Source organism: Nycticebus coucang, chromosome 4, assembly GCF_027406575.1.
Source record: "Nycticebus coucang isolate mNycCou1 chromosome 4, mNycCou1.pri, whole genome shotgun sequence".
NCBI classification, from domain to species: domain Eukaryota; kingdom Metazoa; phylum Chordata; class Mammalia; order Primates; family Lorisidae; genus Nycticebus; species Nycticebus coucang.
Genome location: NC_069783.1, coordinates 23,799,077 through 23,822,357, shown reverse-complemented (window position 1 = coordinate 23,822,357; position 23,281 = coordinate 23,799,077). Strand labels below are relative to the sequence as shown.

Below are 23,281 nucleotides of genomic sequence, written 5' to 3'. Positions count from 1 at the left end.
CTCACTGTCGCTCAGGCGAGTCTCGAACTCCTGAGCTCAAGCTATTCTCCCTCCTCAGCCTCCCACAGTGCTGGGATTACAGGCATGAGCCACCGCGCCCAGCTGTGCCTTACTTTTTTTAAATTAAAAGATATAGAGGATCGGATCAGCTCCTGTATCTCAGTGAGTAGGGCGCTGGCCACATTCACCCAGGCTGGCAGGTTCGAACCTGGCCCAGGCCTGCTAAACAACAGTGACAACTGCAACAACAAAATAGCCAGGCATTGTGGTGGGCACCTGTAGTCCCAGCTACTTGGAAGGCTGAGGCAAGAGAATTGCTTAAGCCCAAGAGTTTGAGGTTGCTGTGAGCTGTGACACCACCACGGCACTATACCGAGGGCAACATAGTGAGACTCTGTCTCAAAAAAAAAAAAAAATAAAAAAAAAAAAAAAATATATATATATATAGAGGACCAAATTAAAGTACAGTTCTTTCACCAAGATTATTTCATAGGTGCATTTGTTTTCCATGCCTTTCTCTTACATGTTACCGTGATGTTGAAAATTGGAAAGCTCAATCCCACTAGATATAGACTTAGATAATCTAAAGAAAGATCTTAGATAGATGTATTTGGTCAACTGTCATTCCGTTTATCTTCATTTTGAAATTGCCAACATATTTTGGTAATAAAAATTATTGTTTTATTTAAAAACTCTTCTGAGATTTTTTCATGGTGTCTCAAAATATTATTTGGGGCTAAAATTTCTTTCATTTTTTTTTTTTAATTCAGCATGACTTCCTGAGGAAGATATTAAGATGAAAAATTATATTTCATACAAATACAAAGAAAAGGAAAGTTGGAATTTTGTCTGTTTTTTAATGATGATGATACCACATAAAGAATCCATATGCCAAAAATAATAATAATAAAATAAAATACAAAGAATACATATACCATCTTTATTAGTGTCAGAGACTGGTTGAAAAACCCAGTAATAGAAAATTGATTATATAACCGCATGTTCTCGATGACTCTGGAGTCTTTAAATTTCTGTGATTAAATCTGCTGCATTTACATAGAGCCAGTTCACATGGCATGTGGCACTTAAAATTTTGCCAAATAATAATTATTGAGTACAAAAATTACTCCAATTCTCTGCTTTAGCTATTAGTGAAAAAGTGCAGATTCTAGTACTACATGAATTATGGAGGGAACCAGACATGGCCTCTGAACTTCTTAGAGGAACACGAGGTTACCGAACGTGCCAAGGCAAAGGTCACGTGTCAGTGTGCCCGGGAGTGCAGGCCTCAATGCGTGTGGGTGGACGTGATACAGACTGTGCTACAGTGCCAGCCTCCATGCGTATCGTACTCATGTTTCAAATGTGGTTTTATCTCTTTCACACTCAAAATTATACTTTCTCTACCAACTGTAGCTCTGTTTCATTATGTTATCTTGGCTTCGGCATGAGACATTTGACATTAAGTAATATTTTCAGGTGTTGAAGCTATCTCTACTTTTTAATCATCCAGGGTGGAAATTGCTTTAAAATGTGGCTCGTCCCTTCCATCTTAAACAGAACTTGCGGATTGTAATTTAAGCATTTTCTTCTCTTAGGGATGTCATTTCTGATGCCTTTAGAGCTAATCGTGAAGCTTAGGGTTGTTTATCCTTTTTCCTTGTATTTTGAGACTACTGTGTGCTGTTTCCATTCTTGACTTTGGTGGTGGTGGTTGTGGGGCCTTTTTGTTAGCTAATGTGATGGTATTTTCAGTGTAACAGCATCTAGAAACCTCTCCTTGCTTCTGAAATACTACTTTTAGTATGCTACTGACAGGAAAACATTACCAAACTTCTTAGCATTCTTCTTAAAGTAAAGGTTTAAAATGATGATTAAGAGAGAAGCCCTGGGCTGTCGTCTGGTTGTCAGTTTTGGCTGTTGTGAGAGCCTTTTCCTCCGTGTTTTCTTGCTCTCAGTCATGTCCTACTTAGCTGAGGTGTCTGAATAATGGTGCACCCAAAAGAAGATGGAACACTTTATTGTATTATGAAGAGACGGTTGACCATTTATTCATGTTATCCCACCTATTTATTTCATTGTTTTAGTTCCTCTTAGGTGGTTCTTAGTTGTTCCAGCCTCTCCCTACTGATTGAACTCCCTATTGTTATCTCTATTAATGTTCCCATTATACAAGGTTTTCTAATTCATAGACTATGTTTTAGCATTTCTACTTTTCTTCTTTTTCTTTTTTTTTCTTTGCAGTTTTTGGCCGGGGCTGGGTTTGAACCCTCCACCTCGGGCATATGGGGCCAGCACCCTACCCCCTTTGAGCCACAGGCACCACCTTTTTTTAAAATACAGTCTCACTCTCTTGCCCTGGCTGGAGTACAGTGGTGCAATCATAGTTCACTGCAGGCTGGACTCCTGGCCTCAAGCAGTCCTCCTGCCTTAGCCTTCTGAGTAGCTGGAATTACAATCACTTTTTTTTTTTTTAAAAGAGAGAGAGACACAGGATCTGGCTGTGTTGTGCAAATTGATCTCAAACTCCTGGCCTCACATGATCCTCCTGCCATGGCCTCCTCAAGTGCTAGGATTACAGCCATGAGCCACCATGCCTTGGCTTACTTTTCTTCTTTTTATTTTGATCTTTCTGCTCTTTACCTACTTAGAATATTTCCTGCAATATTCTTCCCTTTTCCTCTTTTTTTTTAAGTTTTAAAAATATATTTTATTGAAGTATAAATTTATATTCTATAAAATGCAGCCATTGTAAGTGTACCATAAGATGAGCTTTGAAAACCTTATATACTTTCATTATTCCAAATTCCCCCTATCCCTCTACAATCAATCCTCTCTAGCCTCCAACCAGGTAAACTTGACCTGTCTTCTGTATGTTAGTTTAATTTTTGTTTATTTACTTTTTAAATTTCAGGTTAATGTGAGGGCACAAACAACTAGGCTACAGTGTTTGCGTTTGTTAGGTAGAGTGCCTCTCGTAGTTGTCTCTTCCCCTTTTACCTTTTGTATTTGACTTTTTTGTTTTTTTGGTTTATTTTAGTGTCAAGATAGCATTTGAAATGACTTAACAAATATTTGTACTTCTAGTTGAAACATTTCTTAGATTTTTCAGATTTGTCTTAAGAGACTTTCTGTCTGCAGGTATCATTCATTTATAGAAATGGTTCACTTTGTGCTGGCTGGGAACTGTATCCTACAGTCTAACTTACTGTAGCATTTAGATTCTAAATGCTAAAACTTTATAATCAGACTTTTTAATTAAAAGTATGATCAAAACTCAATGTCAGAAACCCAAAATATAACCAAGAGAACAAAATGTGCAGACTGTAAAGCTTGTTTTTATTAAACCATACTTGTCAATTAATTTAGCTTTGTGATTTATTTTTCCAATTCTCCTATTTGTTTTCTAAGAAACTTAATCCTCTCATATTCAGATTGTATCTAATTGCACTAAAAAAAGGAGCAAATATTCAACAAATTTATTTTAAAATTCATTGAAAAACTGGTGCTACCATTTTGAAGGGCAGTTTAACAATATCAGGAAAGCTATAAAAATAGCTTCCCAATCCATTCATACAGCCTGCTTCTTGAGTTTATCCTAAGAAATTAAGCAGTGATGTACCCCCAGTTTTATGGATATTTGTTGCAGCATTCTTTGTAATATATGAAAGCTTGAAACAGCTTTGGATGAGAGCAAAGCTAAGTTTTGGGACAATCACATGATAGAAATATAATGCCTTTAAAAAACATGTTTCCACAATGCGTAAGTGTAGTATGGTTTTCAACAAAAATTTATTATGCACATAGAAAAACAAGAAGTAGACCAAATTGATGACAAGGATTTTCTCTGGGTTGCAACACAAGGGTTTTATAATAATAATTTGTATTATTGCTCTTTGCATGTTTGTGATAGACTGCTCCTTCCATAGCCAGAGAAAAGATGACTTGACATTCTTTCTGCCTGTTTTTGCCCAGGATGACTGATCTCACTGACATTTCAGTTGTTTGCTTTCTTGATTAATGACTGTAGAAGGGCCTCCCTTTGAAGTTAAACAGTTTCACTTGTCCAAACTTTAGCTTCTTCTAAGAAAGTGTTTTAAGTACCTGTTGCTGCATGGTCATCCTCTTTGGTTTGTGTTAACCATTCCTTCTCCTTATTAGATGCAAGTGGCTGCATCTGAGTGGGTGAGGCTCATTTGAGGTTATTTCTCAAATAACCAACATGATTTAGAACTGAAAGCAAGTAAGAAACAAGCCCTAAATCTGTATTTTATGAATAAGGAAAAAAGAAGAAGAAGAAAAAAAGGAAAACAAAAACTAAGGAAGGCCTGGAGCCTTGTCTAAGGTGTTTCCTTGGCTGAGTCAATCCCAAGTCATCCCAGATACCACTTTTTAGCCTCATTCTGACTAGGAGGAACGATGTGGCACGTTAATGACTTTGGGAATACAGTAAGCACTTGACTTAGTTGTATATAGGTATTTATAAACCTACAGGTGTGTGAACGTATTTTTGTGTGTTAGGTTGCTCACTGGTAGAAAGATGACAGAAGATGAGAGTGGTTTGCCAGGGAAAGCTAACATGCAAAAGAAAATGTCTTCCCATTCATAGGATTGACTTTTTCTCTGCTTACTACGAGAGTAAAGAGTGGGTCATGTGGGTATGGAAGGGGAATGGGAATAGATGCACAGATGCAACCCATAAAATGAGGGTCATTATCACCAGAAAAAACTCAAAACATAAGTGATAATGTTAGATCAGTGCCATTATTTTACCTAGAGGATATTTTATCCATTATTTTGCACAGAGGATAGACTATTTTAAACATTGTATACACATGTACATTTAGGGCTTGATTGTGAGTTTTTCACAAGGTGGAAAGCCTCTCCTTTTAGCTGAAAACAACAACTATTGGGGAATTAACATACTTTCTTTCAGAGGAATATAAATAGAGAATTGCTGGGGAAATTAATTGGGGATCTGGGAAGTAATTTAGGACCTTGATGCCGGAGGTTTAGGGCTTTAATTAGAAGACAAGCTTAGTTTTTTTAAAAATATATTTTATTAGTGTGTATTCTCTTATTTACTTATTTGGTAAGATCTTTTTATATGTACGTAGGTAAACTGTAATAATTTAGATTCGTTGTTAAACTTTAAGATTAAAAAACAATAATATTTATTGTTTTTCTTCAGATTACGGGAAGCCTATTCTAAAACAAATATAGTTTTAGATCAGTATCTCAAGAAGTAATGAATTACTTCACTGTGCCTTCGATTTTGGTTCTAGTAGTATTTTTCTTATTAAAACAAATGGTACTTTTTTTGTGGGGGTGGTTAGTCATTTCACTATCCAGTCATTCTTTTTCTTACTCTGAATGAGCTAGATAGAGATTTGTTGGTGTAGGTGTCTATGTGTATTATTTTTGAGATTGTGAAGCTATAGGAATATATACTTATATTTTGTAGCTAAAGTCTCCAGTCCTGAAAATTTCCACATAGTGGCCACAAGATGTAATTACATCTCAGTTTATCGGTTATGAATACCCTGGGTGGTAACAGAAAACCAACAGTGGCTTAAGGACACTGGGATTTATTCTTCTCAGGTAAAAATAAGTCCAAAGGCTGATCTAGTCAGAGTTGGTACCATGACTTATGGATGTCATCAAAGACCTCAGTTCTTCCTCGGGGTGATAAGATGACTACTCCATGCCAGGGGTCATGTGCTCATTCCTGGCAGAAGGAGGAAAGAGGGGCTGCTATTAGGAAGCATAGATTTTCTAGATATCCACCCCTCAGTTACAATGTGCAAAGGAGGCTGGGAAGTCATTTTTTAAACAAGTAAACTCCCATTCCAGACACAGTCAGGGCTCAGTTAATGAGTAAAAAGGGGAAAATAGATATTAGCAGTCACCTTGCAGCGGCTGCCACCTCCCATATTGACCTTTTGTTTTCATTCATATTTAAAGCATATTTAATAAATTTAAAGCATTTATTTTCCCCATTAGAAGAATAGCAGCCACCTATTTTAAGATTTAACTACTTACATTCTTCCATCTTTTGAAGAGCATTAGTTATTCATATCATTGGTAACATTTTCAAAATTCTCTATGTATACTCTAGAACTGTGGCCTGGTACTCTGTCTGTCTGCAGAATTTCCACTTGAAAATTTTCTGATTGGTTCAAATACAGTTATGTTTTACATATATTATTTTCAATTTATTTGTGTCAATCAGAGTTGTCAGCATTTTCTCAAGCTAGAAGTTTAGGATAATCAACAGTCGCAAACCACTGGGGGATGATGGCCAGGGACATGCAAAAACAGATTGTCCCTGACCCGCCCCTCCATTGATGTGTGACTGATCTTTTAAAATTCCATTATTCCCTAATCCCAGTTTGACATCAACTGCAGTTCTTTGCATTGAAATATTTGTCTTGGATTTGACCTCCTCCCAGCGCCCAACACACTGTCACCACTGTAATCTGACTCTTCCAATTTCAGTTGTGCATTGTTCATAAGGGTTTCTAGATGGTGTGTTTGATTCCATTCTTTTTTTTTTTTTTTGAGACAGAGTCTCACTTTGTTGCCCTCGGTAGAGTGCTATGGCATCACAGCTCACAGCAACCTCCAGCTCTTGGGCTTAGGCGATTCTCTTGCCTCAGCCTCCTGAGTAGCTGGGATTACAGGTGCCCGCCACAACACCCGGCTATTTTTTTTGTTGTTGTTGTTGCAGTTTGGCCGGGACCGGATTTAGAACCTACCACCCTCGGTGTATGGGGCCAGCACCCTACTCACTGAGCCACAGGTGCTGCCCTGATTCCATTCTTTATTATTATTAATTGTGTTGGTCATTAACAGCCAAATCTTCTCGAAATTTAGCCTTGATACCTACTTAAAAGATTTTAAGCCAAATCCAGATTACTTTCCTCTTTCAAAGTTTTCTTTGATAACAGAAGAGTTCTTCTCATTCAATCTTTATTTCCCTTTCCTTGTCAATATAAATTGTCTGCCATAGAGTATTCTCTTCAGTGCTCTGCTCCCTGTTTATCATCAGTAACAGATACACTCCCTGCGTTCCTGTCACGGAGACTTTTCTCCTACTCTTCTTTGGTGTCTCCCAGGCCCTTATCCTCAACCTGTTTTGACCTCATTCTTCCAAATCCTATCTTTTAAGGCCTAGCTTCTAAATTCCTTCCTTTTAGAATATTCTTGACCATTCCTGCCTATGTGTTTTAGTATCTATTCTAAATTATATTTTGAAAGAGTGTGGTAATGGAATTTATTTTGGAGCCAGAAAGTATGGGTTTAAAACTGGATTTAGCTACTTACTTTTTAACTTTATGCAAGTTAACCTTGCTTCTAAATTGCAGTTTCTTTATCTATAAAATTTAAACGCTTATGTGCACATGTGCACACTCAGACCGCTTTGTGAGAATAAAATGAGGTCATGGTTGGTAAACTATGATAGCACTGAGTATTAGGGTTTGTTGCATGAAAGCAAAATTCTAGAATAATGTGTCTTAAATGATGTTGAAGCTTAATTTCTCTTACATAAAAGAAGTCCTGGTAGGTAGTCCAGGGCTGGTATGGTAGGTTCATTTTCATCTGGGACTCAAGCTTTCTCTGTTTTTCTTTTTTCTACCACAATGGTGTTTGACTTCTGTATCAAGATTGTGGAGCTCCAGCTATCACAGCTACACTCCAGATAGCAGGAGAAAGAAGAGAATAGTGGGAAAATGGCCTGCTTTCCAGTTTAGTTAGCTTTCTTTAGCTGGTTTTTCTGAAGTTCCTACAGAATCTGCTTATAATCTCATTGACCAGAATTTAGTCACATGACCATAACATGCTAAAAGGGGACAGAAAGTTTAATCTGTGGGTTGGGCACATTGGTGCATAAGATAAAATTAGTGTGCTGTTACTAAGGAAGAAGAGGATAAGGTGGCTATTGGCAGACTTAGCATAGTCACCTATCATGGCGCCTGGCACTGGTGGGGCTGAGCAAGTACCTTTTTACCTCTTTTCTTTCTGTTATATGTAGAGTCAGTTTAACTCTTAATTCTTTTTTTTACATGTGTCTTATTTTTTCCAGCTACATTGAAAGTTCTTGGGGGATAAGGACCATGTGTAATACTTATGAGTTGAGCTTGAAAACACCTGAGTGCTTGTCACCTGGACCACATAATAGGAACTTTGTGTGTGTATAATGTATATATATATATATACACACACATATATGTATTTAATATGGTAGTAACTTTCTCTTTACTTTTTTTTTTCCATTTTATTTATTTATTTTTCTTCTGAGACAGAGTCTCACTTTGTCATCCTTGGTAGAGTGCCATGATGTCATACCTCAAAGCAACCTCAAACTCGTGGGCTCGAGTGATCCTCTTGCCTCAGCCTCCGAGTAGCTGGGACTATAGGCACTCACCACAATGCCTGGCTATTTTTAGAAACTGGGTTTCACACTTGTTTAGGCTGGTCTCGAACTCCTGAGCCAGGCAATCCACCTGCCTTGGCCTGCCAGAGTGCTAGGAGTACAGCTTGAACTACCTCACTCAGCTGTATTTTCCATAATAATTAGTTGATTTTACATTCTATTAGGGCCCTACCTCTCTTATTAAATCCCCCCCTCCCCGTATGGCCATTTAATATATATATTTTTCAATTATAAACTAGCAGCTATCATAAAAGGATATACTGAAGATTTTCATTCCTTTGATAATTTCCTATTCTCTAATGCCTTAAAAATTAGGAGTGAACTCCTGTGGAGTTCACAATTATCTTTCTTTGGTTAATGTATTTTAAAATGTTTATTTCTTCACCTAATGCTTCGGATAAATTCCCCAAATTGAACCAGAAGAGTAATGCATCTGTGTACATTACATGAATCCATTATATAGATCTCCAACTTAACTGTTCACTATGAATATATGGAATGTGAATTTTCAAAACGCTGTGTTTGAAAAGTTCTCCAGAACTGATTTTTCTGTGCATATTTAACTTACTTATATATTTGTAAAGCAGCTCAATGGTTTGAAAAACAGCTTAGGTCACATTTCTTTGTTGTTTTTGAGTTCCTTGTTATTTTTCTTTTTCTCTCCAACTGTGGATAAGAAGAGAGGAATGACTGGAGACAGGAAATCTCTGCAAGAAGATCAAGTAGTGCTAATATTGCTGGAAACTTCTTTCCTGTCTGCTTGGCTCTGCTTAACTATAAAGTAGGGTCTTAGAATAAGTATCCCATTATTTTGGAAGAGAAGAGTTTAGAGGAGTTCTTCCTAGTCTACTTTGGAACTCATTAGATTGAATATTTTAAACACATTCTACATTGTCTTCCAGTTTATTCCTTCACAGTTTTATACTGTATCATCAGTATATGAACATGCAAATATAATTTCTTGCATACCCTATGACCCATATATTAATATATTCATTTACTCAAACATGATATGTATTACATAAACACATATACAGATACTAAGAGATAAAGATAAGCTGCAACAAATTCTCTTTGGGAACAGAGTGAAGTATAAACAAAATTAAAAGTTATATATCGTCCAGTAGGTAGGTAGAAGTACATGGATAGTTATTGATGTGATGTGTAGTGATGTTTAGTGTTGAATTAGTGGGAGAGGGGACCTTACCAGCACAGTAACCACTCAGTGTTAATAAGAATGAGAACAGTTTTAATATTACCTAAAAATCATAGTAACTTTATACTTGTAATGACACTTTTTGAGTACTATACAAATGATATAGAGCCAATTATAAAAAGCTGATATTTCTTTAGAGTTTGACTTTATTTGGTTTTGTTCTCATAGATGTTTTCTCCCAGATGTCAGATTCCAATGGCTTAATGATATTTAGCAAGTTTGACCAGTTTCTGAAGGAAGTTCTGAAGCTCCCAACAGCTGTCTTTGAAGGGCCATCTTTTGGTTACACAGAGCACTCAGTCCGCACCTGTTTTCCACAGCAGGTAAGGACAGTTTTATAGAATTTAGGACTAGAAGAGCTCATCTATCCTTCCACCTTGCAGCAGATTTCACCAGGTTGCTTCCAGTATAGGATGTGAAGCCTTGAGTAGGGGAGGAAAGGGAGCTTTAAAAGGGGAGGGGGTGATGGAGAAAAGGGGGGATGAAAAACTCACCTGACAACTTTTTTTGTGAGTGAGAGGGGATCTTTTCTAAAAAGAAAATAACATTTGAAATATTTAGAAGGAAAGTGTTTAAAAGTGTTTACATTATTGCTACCAGATGTATATTACTTTTCAAAACGGCTTCTTCAAACTGTGAAATACAGGAGTTTTGATATGAACTCTCTGGCAATACTGGATCATTGTTTCCTGAGCACTGGAGACAGGGAGTGCTGTGTAGCTGTCAACTGCCAGCATAGAATCCCACAAAGACACACTACCATTTTCGTATTAAAAAAAGATGGGTCAAAAATAAAATACAGTAAAAAGGTGGTTTGGATTTCCTTTTGTGCTCTTGACCTGGGGGATGGTGTATCTTGAGATCTTAACTGTGCCTCCAAGAACTGAGAGCAGAGTAGACACTGACTGTAGCAACCATTTGTTAAGATAGAGATTATATAAAAGGAGCTTAATGTTAAACTTACTTAGAAAGTTCTGGGGAATTAGGAAAAAACTTTTTTAGTTAAAACTAATGGGTAAAAAATTAATGCAAACAGGATATTTGACATAGTCTAAAAGTATCTCCCCAAAAAGTATGTATTAGTTATAAAAAGAATATAGTAACTTTACAGTAGACAAACCTATTAGGTATCACCTCCCCTCTGATGGGATAAACTGATGGTCATATGCCTCCTGATAGGGTGCGCTGAGAAGTACACAATATCACCTCGCTGGTACACCTGCTAAAAAAGCACCATCTGAATCTAATCTTGAGGAAATATCACACACACACATTTTTGCAATAAAAATGGTCTTGACGCTTCAAAATGTTAATCTCACGACAGATAAAAGGCTGAGGATATGTTCTAGATTAAAGTAGTTTAAAGAGACATGAAAACAGAATCAACTTATGATTCAGGATTTTTTTTTTTCTTATAAAGGACATTATTGGGACAGTTGGAAACGTATGAATATAGTTTATAGACAGTAGCATCATCAGTGAATATTAATTTCTTAATATATTTATACATATTAATAAGTTATGTAAGAGATTCAAGCTGAAATATTTTAAGGGCAAAGGAATATCCCTTCTGCAGTGTTAACACTTTAGAAATCTGGATTAAGGGAAAATGGGAATCTCTTTATAAATCTCTCTAAAGTCAGAAATTATTTAAAAATAAAAAGTTAAAATATAGAAAGAACATGTGGCACCCGTGGCTCAGTGGTTAGGGCGCCAACCACATACACCCAGGCTGGTGGGTTCTAGTCCGGCCCGGGCCAAGCTAAAACCATGACAACTGCAGCAAAAAAAAAGTAGTCCGGCATTGTGGTGGGCTATTTGGGAGGCTGAGGCAAGAGAATCGCTTAAACCCAAGAGTTTGAGGTTGCTGTGAGCTGTGACGCTACCACACTCTACGGAGGGCAACATAGTGAGACTCTGTCTCAAAAAAAAAATATATATACACACACACACACACACATATATGTAACAAATTATAGGTTATATATAACAAATTAAAGGTTCGAGAACTGAAAGGACATTGTAAACTAGATCCTGCTGACATGTGATACTGTGATTCACAAAAGAACCAACACACACACACACATACATCCATTTAAAGTTAAGAATTTATGTTTATCTGAATTCTGGTTTTCAAATAGTATTTTACAGTTTGTTAAAATATTAGAGGTCATTCAACTTTCGTAGTGAAGGTGGCACTTATAGTAATAGAGAATTACTTTTATTAACTTCTGAGAAAATGTTCTTCCCAAATTTGACATATATCAAAATGCAGATTTTTTTTTTTTTTTTAACAGGAATCTGAACCAGGTAAAAAGCAACAAGAAGACTGAGTTTGAAGGCCTCACAATCACATAAGTCATAAGGTAATCTGCAGAATCCTAGATGGCATTCTTGGAATTAAAAACTGCAATTTTTAAAATTTCTTCAACATTTTAAACTGTTATTCTGACATGAGATTGCCATAATATATTACAATTAAATCAAAGAACACTTAAGGTTTAGTACCACAAATAGTCACCATCCATTTGTCTATGTTCTTCATGGATACTTTTTGTATAAATTCCCTTCCCCCTTCTGCCACAACTTGATCACTGTTTATAGCCTTTCCTCCAGGAGGCATCTGGTGTGAAAAGCCACGTGTTCATCACACGCAGGAGCACCCCAAAGCATCGCGTGCACCACTCTGGGAGGTGAGCGTCCTGCAGAGTAGCTGCAATACTCTGGCTGATTGGTTTTCTGTAAATTTGCCTCTGTATACCATTTTTTCTCTTAGGATAAATGGTAATCAGTATCAGCTTTTATCATATTAAATACATCGCTTCAATTTATTCTAATGAAACATAGTTTGCATTTTCCCTGAATATGCATTTTGAAGTGATTTTAGGCTGTCCAAACATATTCTGGTATGAGGATGTCCTGCAGGTGTTCATAATGCCCTTAGGGATATAGGTGAGGATGAGTATGACGAAGGCCTTACTACCAGCTCTCCAGTGGTTTTCGTTTGGAGCTTGTCTCATTGCAGCTACTCTGCAGGACGCTCACCTCCCAAAGTGGTGCACGCGATGCTCTGGGGTGCTCCTGCGTGTGATGAACACGTGGCTTTTCACACCAGATGCCTCCTGGAGGTCAGGCTATAAACAGTGATCAAGTTGTGGCAGAAGGGGGAAGGGAATTTATACAAAAAGTATCAATGAAGAACATAGACAAATGGATGGTGACTATTTGCGGTACTAAACCTTAAGTGTTCTTTGATTTAGTTGTAATATATTATGGCAATTCCATGTTAGAATAAAGTTTAAAATGTTGAAGAAATTTTAAAAATTGCAGTTTTTAATTCCAAGAATGCCATCTAGGATTCTGCAGATTACCTTACGACTTACGTGATTGCGAGGCCTTCAAACTCAGTCTTCTTGTTGCTTTTTACCTGGTTCAGATTCCTGTTAAAAAAAAAAAAAAAAAATCTGGACTCGTGATCTGGTGCTTCCAACTATGAGGTGCATTACAGTTTCTGCTCCATTCCCGTGCTGAAGGTTCTACAACATGACTTTGAAAAAACAGCAGAAAGCAAAAATGTCCCATTGGAGCAAGAACTCACTGGTAAAGATGACCAAGATAGCTCTCCTGTGAAGCCCTGTTACCTCAATATCTTGGAAGATGAGCAACCTTTAAATAGCACTACCCACAAGGACTCACTCACTACCGTTGATTCATCTAAACAGCCTAACCCTTTGCCATTAACTGAAATTGAAACCTTAGTGCCTAGAGTCAAAGAAGTTAAATCTGCACAGGAAACTCCTGAAAGTTCTCTGGCTGGAAGTCCTGACACTGAATCTCCAGTGTTAGTGAATGACTATGAAGCAGAATCTGGTAACGTAAGTCAAAAGTCTGATGAAGAAGATTTTGTAAAACTTGAAGATTTACCACTTAAACTGACAATATATTCAGAGGCTGATCTAAGGAAGAAAATGGTAGAGGAAGAACAAAAAAACCATTTGTCTGGTGAAATATGTGAAATGCAGACTGAAGAATTAGCTGGAAATTCTCAGACACTAAAAGAACCTGAAACAGTGGGAGCCCAAACTGTATGAGGTGTCTTCAGAGGCTCATCTAACTCTCTCTTTCCATCGTCAGTGCGTATTTAAAAATGATACTGAATAAACATCTGTTTTGATCTGTATAAAAATGTAAATTAATTTGACACTGCATTTTTGATAAGTGTGCTAAATTTTGCCCATAGTAGTTTAAAACATCAGAAACTGAATTCTGGACAGATTGAAGCCTTGATACACTGTGTAATTTTTTTTTCTTTTTTGGTCTTGATTTTTTTCCCCATTGTGATGTTTGGTACAGTTATATTTAAAATGTAGTTTTAAATAAAGTTTGGACTTATCTATAAATTAACTTTTTTGGAAATTATGTTGAGTTCTATACAGCAAGTCAGTGTTCTATATAATTTTAGGCTATTCAGAGAAGAGCAGTGATTAAGAGTTGGAGAACAATATTATTTATTATAAAGCCCACCCATTAGATAAGCCTTCCAAATAATGCCATTGTTGCTGCTATGGAGTCTAAAGTTCTTTTAGAAACCTGCAAATTCTGTTACTTTGAATAGGGCAGGTTATAAGCATATCCAAGATACCTGTGAATTTATTATAGAATATATATTAAGCCATTCAGATTGGATAATAAGTTTAGAATATATGTCCTTCATACCTAGAACTTACATCATTATCTGTTAGAAAAATATTTTCAGGAATTGCAAATCCTCTGTACATTGCCTCAGTCTAAAGATTAAAAAGAATATATAATTAGGGAGTGTTTCTGCACAGACAGTAATATGTGACTAATTTTCAACGAAAAACTAAACTCAAGTAGGGATAAATACAGCTAAAAGTTTATGTAACAGAACAGTTCAATCTCTATATACCTTCTGACAAACTTGCCTTTTGAGCTTTGTAATTTAAGACCAAAGCACAGCAGTTTGCTTTTGAGTTTAGTGAGGGCAAAGCAGGTTCATGAATGAAGTATTGACTAAAAAAATTTATGTGAGTTTTTCATCATAAGTAAATCAACTTTTAAACGATGACTTATCTTTTTATCCCAAACTTTGCATATTAGTAAGGCTTCAAAGGGCCAGTTAACAATGAATAAGTCAACCTTATAGAGTCTTCCTTGAAGAAAATATAAAGACTTAGTACTAAGTAGTTTTAAATTCGTTAACACTTGACTGAAATACTCCAAAAAAGAAAAGAAGAAAAGGAACTTGGTAGATATTCTTTTAAATTCTTATTTGCTTGATACCTTAAAGTAAAGCTATAATGTCAAATCAAGGAGTATTAAATGAGGATTTTCCTAGGAGGACATTCATTGAGTTACTACTTAATGTAAATTATGTAAGACATATGTCTCCAACTATATAATAAAACCTATTCAGAAAACTACCAATTAAGAATCAGGGTTTCTTATCCAGTTGGCCTAACTTCAGGGAAGTTGGAGCAATAAAGTATATTGTATGAATATTCAAATTCTATATTTTCTAGGCTTTAAGCAGGAAGGGGGAAAAACTTCATTTTGGTGTACTCAGCCCAAGCCTTACGTAGTGCGGTGGAGCGTGCACGCGTGTGTGCTCACACGCACCTCTCTCCCTCTCTGTCTCTCTGCATGCGTGGTACAGATAGATACAGTGGAAGAATTGTATTTATATCTTAGTTATGAATAATACCTATGAAAATTATTAAGATTGCTTATTTGTGTTATAGCTGCCGTTATCTAGTCTTACTATTTTTCTATTTTAGCAGATAATTTAGTTTTAGCCATAGGTCTTGAGAGCACATATTTGTTTAATATGTTTTCCATAGTAACTATTGCTAAAGGATTAGGCATTAAATATTCCTGTTTGTCTTAATTTTTAAGTTAAAATTTTGGTTAGAGACAGAGGGAGAAATGGTCCAAAAGAATGAGAACCCTGTGCAGGTTGAGGTAATGCTGCAGTAATAAGCTAGCTGGACTGTGGAGGTATCCTTTGTATTTTGTAACATTCACTTTGGGTAGATGCTTTTTCACTATACTATTAATAAATGTATATCCTGTCAAAAAAAAAAAATCTGCATTTTGATATATGTCAAATTTAGAAAGTCAGGGAAGTCTGTCTCAGTCTGGAGAAAACTTGAGTCCGTGGGGTGGGGAGAAGCCTCAGAAGAAATAGAAACTGTTGATAGAAACTACTGCCAAGAGAAGAGACAGTTTAGACAAAGTTTCTTGCAGCAAGATTTAAATTCAGTGTGTTTTGGGTTTTTTTTTTGAAAGTGGGCTTTCCCCATCCAGTGTTTTTCTACAGGATGTGTTCCCTTTATGTGAATTGGCTCATGTGTCATCAAGGAGAAAGAAGGGTGGCAACTTAGATTAGAGATTGTGTCGCTGGTTGACGTGCAGTCTTCCCCAGCACCTGACGTTCTGGGCGCACATGATTACTGAGAAAGTCTGAGTATATTAAGAAAGAAGCTGAAAATCCTACAGTCCCTTTCTTTAGTGAAAGCAGCTGGTTAGAGGGTCCACGAGCTGCTGTGATGGCGAAACTGGGGGAGTGAACAGCAAAGCTGCGCAAGTGTTTCTTCTCCTCTTCGCTTTCTCCTGGGTCCGATCTTCAGTTTTGATAAAACGATCTATCTTGAAAGTTGTATGCTCTTAGGAAGAAGGAAAAAGTGGCTGAGGATTTAAGGCTGAAATGTGTCACCTGACAGTGGCTCTTGGTGGGCATGTTGTTATTGTTTTGTTTGTCCTCTATTTACAGAGCTGCATAAGTTTTTAGTGGTTGTCTTAACCCTGTTTTTCTCATATGTCTGATTTTGTAAGGCCACAGTTTTGTGCTTTGTATAGCTTCTTAGTAGTGTGTGTGTTGCATTATAGCAGAAGTACTTTTTGTAAATGATACAGAGAGAATTACATATTGATGTATTTTAATATAGTTTTAATTCTTTTTTAAAACATCCCGTGCCTGAAAAACTAACCCAAAATAAGGTCTGGAATTATGTAGTGTAGTAGTTTTTTAAATACACACACAAAATAAAAGCATTTATAAATTAATTCAGTAGAACCCATCTATTAGAATAGCTAATGTTCAATTACTGATACCAAATATTGGTGAAGATTTGGAACATCTAGAACTCTCAAACCAAGCCACCTTGAAAGAAGCCTTGTGGATTCTTATAAACCTAAACAGACACCTACCCGTGACCTACCAATTCTACTCCTAGGTTTTTCCCAAATAAAGTGAAAGATTTTTACAAGAATACTCTTACCAGCTTTATTCACAGCAGCCCCAAACAGGAAGCATTCTGGGTGTCTGTCGTAACAAAATAGTGGAATAAATTTAATTTGAGAAACAATATGTCCAGAATTTTTTTGAGATAATGGAGATTGGAGACAGAGTGAAAGTGTAGATGAAGCAAAGTCACATATTGAGACTAATGTGTAAGTCTGGATAGGCATATTATACTATTCTCTCTGGTATATTTTAAGAATTTTTAATAATAGAAAATAGAATTGTAAATTTGTGATTGTGATTATTATCTGAACATGGTTTGATGTTATCATAGCACCTTGATGAGCAAGCCAGATTTATTAAGATTCTTCAATGTTTATAAACTAAGTAGCTGGGACTACAGGCCTCTGCCACAGCGTCCCTCTTATTGAAAAGAAGCAGCAAATACATTTTCCGACTTTTGGGAAGTACTATATTTCTCCTTAGAGGGACAGTTGCTATGTGTTTTGTTATTTATTTCTGAGGTCTTCTTATTGATTTAGTTTGAAGGATTTGACCCACCCTGCAGGAAAGTTTTAATTTGATGCCTGTCTTTATGAAGGGGATCCCTGAATAAACACAGAGTGAGCAGGAGGGAGGAGAAGAGAGTGAGATAGGAAAGTAGGTGCATTTCTTTGGTTCACATAGGCAGGAGATACTGTTGATGACGTGTCACTGGACCTTGTGCCACCCTTGTCTTGATTCACAGAGGACGTGGGAAATATGTAGAAAATGGGATTATGTTGTTGCTGGCTGATTTGCTGAATAGCAACAATACTTCATGTCTGGTGGTATCCTCTGATTATACTTTGACAAAATATCCTCTCTAGCTATATGCCAAAATGGCTTTTCTTCCACTTTGAAGTGAGACATTTTCTTGATATTCTGACCTTGTTTTTGTGGACATTGAATAAAGTTTGGCAAGAATTCCCTGTATTATTCCCTGTGTTATTTCATAGGTATTCTATCTAAGGAGATTTTAGTCTCTATTAGCAATTCTTTATTACCATGTAATCTGGTGTGGATTAGTGCCATGTTTCATTCATTTGAAGGCAAAATTTTCTAGCTTAACCTCTCTGATGTAAAGAAACATTATACAGCCTATGACATCTTGTAATTACAGTTGGGTTAGGCAGGGGACATGAAGGGTTGTTTTCTGCACATGTGTGAACTTGATCATAGCTGTTATATTGTTATTTCCACTGAACTGTGTCCACTTTAGGTACTATGTGTGTTGTCATTTAACATGTTCTCAGGAAGAGTATATTGTGATTCAGCATTAAACAAATTGTTATAAACACAGAAGGATACAGGTACACAACAGAGGGGAAAAACTTTTTTTTTTTTTTTGGTTTTTGGCCAGGGCTGGGTTTGAACCCGCCACCTCTGGCATGGGAAAAACTTTTATATTAGTAAAACAAGTATTTATCATTACAAGAATTCTGTATTTTTTTTTTGTAAAGCAACAACCAGTTGCTTTATAGAACCTTTTTTAGAAAGGAAGATATCCACAAATAGATGAAGCTTTATTATTTTTTACTACTGAGATGTGACCAAAATAATTTCGTGTCAGACCAAAGCATTACATTCAGAGTTGGACAAAACTGCCAAGTTCTTCCGAATAGATGAAAGAAATTTCAGTTCAAGAGGCTGGTGTGACCAATTCACATGTCAGGAAAGATTATGGTTAATTAAGCCATTGAGTTAGTTTAATTGGCTGAGTATTTTTCTTTCTCAGTGGTACAAAAAAATAATGGTGCATCTTACAAGTAATTTACAAGTGCATCTTAGATCGGATGAAATACAGTGTGTAGCCTGGGTTTTATTGTGATCGGCTCTGTGCTAATGAGACCTGTCTCACTGGTATTAATTAGATTGAACAAAATTATAGACACCTAGAAGTGAGGTTTTGTTCTCTTGGGCCTATGGAGGAGAGGGTCTTACTCAATGAATCCTTAGATAGAAATGGCAGTGGCTCCAAGGTGGTTTTCTTTTTAGAGAAAGCTTTTGTTAGTTAGCAGACTCCCTCTCAGTTATGACTCATGTGCTGAAAGCGGGTTCTGATGTGTTCAGTCATGTTTCTTGCCTGCGGCCTGTGGGGTGTTGGCCCGGCTTCTCCTCTGTGTTGGCTGGTGGCGCAGTGCAGCGTTCATTCCCATTCTGGACCTCCAGTGTGCCCTCTGCCCTACTGTCTGTAGTTTGCTAGTCTTTAGGTAGAGCAGAAAAATTGATCACCTGACAAATGTAGGACACTGGTCTCCTAGTCGCTTTATTTAGTGACTCAGTGGCAGCTCAAAGACAAGACTATGTCTGCTCAGACTTGACTTTTATTACTCCTTTTAATTGTAAGCAAAATTAAGTTTGAATTGTGATTTTAAAATATAACTCTGCTGACATCTGTATTTTTCTTTCTGTCTCTCTCTGTCTCTTTTTCTCCCCTTCCCTCCCCTGCGGACAGGGTCTTGCTCTGTTGTTCAGGATAGGCAGCAGTGAAGTTATCACAGTACCACTCACTGCATCCTCACATTCCTGAGCTCAAGCTATCCTCCTGCCTCAGCCTCCAAAGTAGCTGGGACTACAGGCACCTGCCACAATGTCCCTCTAATTTTTAAATTTTTGGTAGAGACAGGGTTTTGCTTTTTCTCAAATTGGTCTTAAACTCTTGAGCTCAAACAGTTCTCCCACTTCAGCCTCCCAGAGTGCTAAAATTACAGGCATGAGCCACTGTGCCCCGGCTCCTATTTTTCTTAACAAACTTTACTTATTTCTTGCCTCCTGGGTAAGGTCATGACATCGTGGCTGTATGAGTCCAGCCCTGGCCTGTCAGTTCACCTTTGTCCCCTGTGCTCTTTCACCTTCCCGGGTCTTTCCTGACCTGCTGTCACCCTGCAGCATGCCAGCGCTCTCTGAGACATAGCCACAGCACTGTGTAGGAGCATCTGTCTCCCACAGCCTTGCCAATAGCATGTGTTCTTACACTTTTGAATTTTTGCCAATCTGATAGGTGAGAAACGTTATCTCATTATAGTTTTGATTTGCATTTTTCTTGTTTTAAATAACATGCATTTTTAGTGTTAAAAGTAGTTGCACTTTGTGTCTGTCTTTGTGCTGTTATCCCTCAGTGGAATGAAGTAACCTCTGCCCCTCTCTATGTCCTCCAACAAAGGCCTCATATTTCACCTCCCCTCTTCTTTGATGTTCTTCATCTTTCACTGTAGGATTAATTGTTTCCTCAGCTGTCCTCCCAGGGGCATGTTGCTTACAGCTCAGTTGTGCCCTGGGTGTTGGGACCTTGTTCTCCAACCATTTCACATCCCTGTGACCCACAGAATGTCTGGCAAATAATCAATGCTTACTAAATACTTGTTGGAATAAGTGAATAATGATTTTTAAATTAAGTATGATATGAAAAATTAGTATTTTTGGCTTGAATTCTAATTGAAAATTTAAAGCTCATGGATGTACTTGGAACCTCCTTGTTTTCATTGATACCATTCCATGATTTTCTCAAATGAAACAATGTTTTCAGTGAGGGAAATACAGTGTTTTAGAATTTCTGAAGAGTTTTCCAATTTTCTTTTACCCCTTATAAGTAAAAGTATCTCTAATAAAAAGCGCAGCAGCATGATATTGTGTCATTATAAATTACTGTTGTTTTTCAAAGTCCAAAATAAACCTGTGATATGGATAAATTCAGTGTCTAGTAATAATTGGAAGATTTGCCCCAGCACTGGTCCTGTAACTCTGGTTTCTGTGTAATTGCTCTTGTCACATAAACTAGTTCTGTAACTGTACACAAAAGTTTGCATTAAAATGTTTTAATCTGAAAGCTTTTTAAAAATGTCATTTTTAAGACTGTTAATTAAATGTCTTACATTATTTAAGTGATAGGGTTGTAGGTAAGAAATATTCATATGTTGCACATGGGAAATTGGAGTTTTTTATCAGAAATGATGAAGTTGGAAATTGTAATAATAATCTATTGCTAAATTATTTTACTCATTTTATCATGTTATTTTAGTGACACTAGATTTCTCATTTTTAGTGATGGCTCCTCTTCCCTTTTAAAAAAGAGAAGAGAGCTTGGCGCCCATAGCATGGTGGTTACAGTGCCAGCCACATACACCGAAGGTGGTGGGTTTGAACCCGGCCCAGGCCAGCTAAAACAACAGTGACAACTGCAAAACAACAAAAAAGTAGGCCAGCATTGTGGTGGGCACTTGTAGTCCCAGTTACTTGGGAGGCTGAGGCAAGAGGATCATCTGAGCCCAAGAGTTTGAGGTTGCTGTGAGCTGTGACGCCATAGCACTCTACTAAGGGTGACATAGTGAGACTCTGTCTCAAAGAAAATAAATAAATAAAAAATAAAGAGAAGAGGTAGTCAAGGTGGAGGAAGGGAGGCAGAATGGCACAGAACTTGTTTCTAGGAAAAAATGAGACTGCATACAACTGTAGAAACAATCAGTGTTTTATAGAGGAAGGCGTAAATAAATCATGGTGTATCTACTCTGTGTTCATAAGTATGTAGAGATAGATACACATCTGGAGGGAAATAGAGAAAAATGAGAATTGTGGGTGGGAATGGCATTATTTACATTTTTTTATGGTTTTTATTTTAATTTAATTTTTTTTTAAGATAGAGTCTCAAGCTGTTGCCCTGGGTAGAATGCCGTGGCATCAAAGCTCACAGCAACCTCCAACTCTTGGGCTTAAGCGATTCTCTTGCCTCAGCCTCCCAAGTAGCTGGGACTACAGACACCCGCCACAATGCCCAGCTATTTTTTGGTTGTAGTTGCCATTGTTGTTTTAGCCGGCTGGGGCCAGGTTCGAAGCCAGCCTCAGTGTATGTGGCTGGTGCCCTAGCTGCTGAGCTACAGGCGCTGCCCTTTATAACACAGTTCTTATTAATACTGTGTTATAAAAAATAAGGAGAAATGCAAAGAAAGTGTTCAACTCAAGAGCAAAAACAAAACAAGAGGGGGAAAAAAGAGCCAAACTACCTTTCACACATTTATTGAATGATGAAATTTTAGAATTGGGGTGTTTACCCCAACAGCTCTCAAAATTTTTGGTCCTGGGACCTATTTACATTCTAAAAATTATTATTATTATTATTATTTTTTTTTTTTTTGAGACAGAGCCTCAAGCTGTTGCCCTGGGTAGGGTGCCATGGTGTCACAGCTCACAGCAACCTCCAACTCCTGGGCTTAAGAGATTCTCCTGCCTCAGCCTTCCAAGTAGCTGGGACTGCAGGCGCCCGCCACAACACCCAGCTATTTTTTGGTTATAGTTGTCATTGTTGTTTGGCAGGCCTGAGCTGGATTCGAACCCGCCACCTCTGGTGTATGTGGCTGGCCCCTTAGCCACTTGAGCTACTGGCACCGAGCCTACACTCTAAAAATTATTAAAAGTTACAAAGAACTTATGTCTGTCAGTTTTTCCATGTTAGAAATTAAGATTAAGAAATTAAAAAATACGAAGTCACTTACAAATAGCAATGATAAACCTATTACATGTTAACATAACATTTTTATGAAGAGTAACCATATATCCCAAAACAAAAATGTAATGAGAAGAGTAGGATTGTTTTATATTTCTGCAAATATTGGCTCAGTAGAAGACACGTGGATCCCCATATCTGCTATCCATTCAGTCTGTTCTGATAGATGATTTTGCTTACACTGTGGGAAGAAAATTTGGCCTCCAATAGCTAAGTTAGTTGTTAAGGGAGGAGTCTTCTAATAGCCTTTTCAGGTCATTGCGGGTACATCACATTGCCTCTTGAAAACTCTGCTGGACTCCTGAGACAATGAGGTTGAAAAAGACCAGGTCTTGATATTATCATGAAAATAGTTTTAGCCTCATGAATGTTCTGAAAAGGCTTAAAGACCTTCCAAGGTTGCCCTAATCACACTTTGAGAGATGAGAAAATTGAAACCCAAAAATGTTAAGTGATTTTCCTCAAGTCCCATGGTTGGTGGAGAAGACAGGGTGCTAGGATGTAGTTCTTCTAGTTTAATTCCTCATGCTTTTGGAGACTTCAAATTATATTAGTCATATGAATGCAGAACAGCCTTTGTTGATTTTTTTTTTTGTTTGTTTTTTGAGACAGAGTCTCATTCTGTCACCCCCGATAGAGTGCTATCATGTTGTAGCTCACAGCAACCTCAAACTCTTGGGCTTAAGTAGTTCTCTTGCCTCAGCCTCCCAAGTAGCTGGGACTACAGGGACCTGCCGCAATGCCTGGTCATTTTTTGTTGTTGTTGTTGTTTGGCAGGCCTGGGCCAGTTTTGAACCCGCCATCCCTGGTGTATGTGGCCAGCGT

General features: G+C 37.3%; 1 protein-coding gene across 16 annotated transcripts in view; it reads left to right on the top strand.

Annotated features, from left to right (window-relative positions):
* The window catches only part of DTNB (dystrobrevin beta), a 278,523-nt gene that overhangs the window by 67,861 nt on the left and 187,381 nt on the right, over positions 1-23,281 (top strand). For all 16 annotated transcript variants that reach the window (XM_053587758.1, XM_053587753.1, XM_053587759.1 and 13 more), the window contains one exon: positions 9,822-9,976. In XM_053587758.1, coding sequence (XP_053443733.1) covers positions 9,822-9,976 — 155 coding nt within the window. The remainder of the gene's footprint in view (positions 1-9,821; positions 9,977-23,281) is intronic.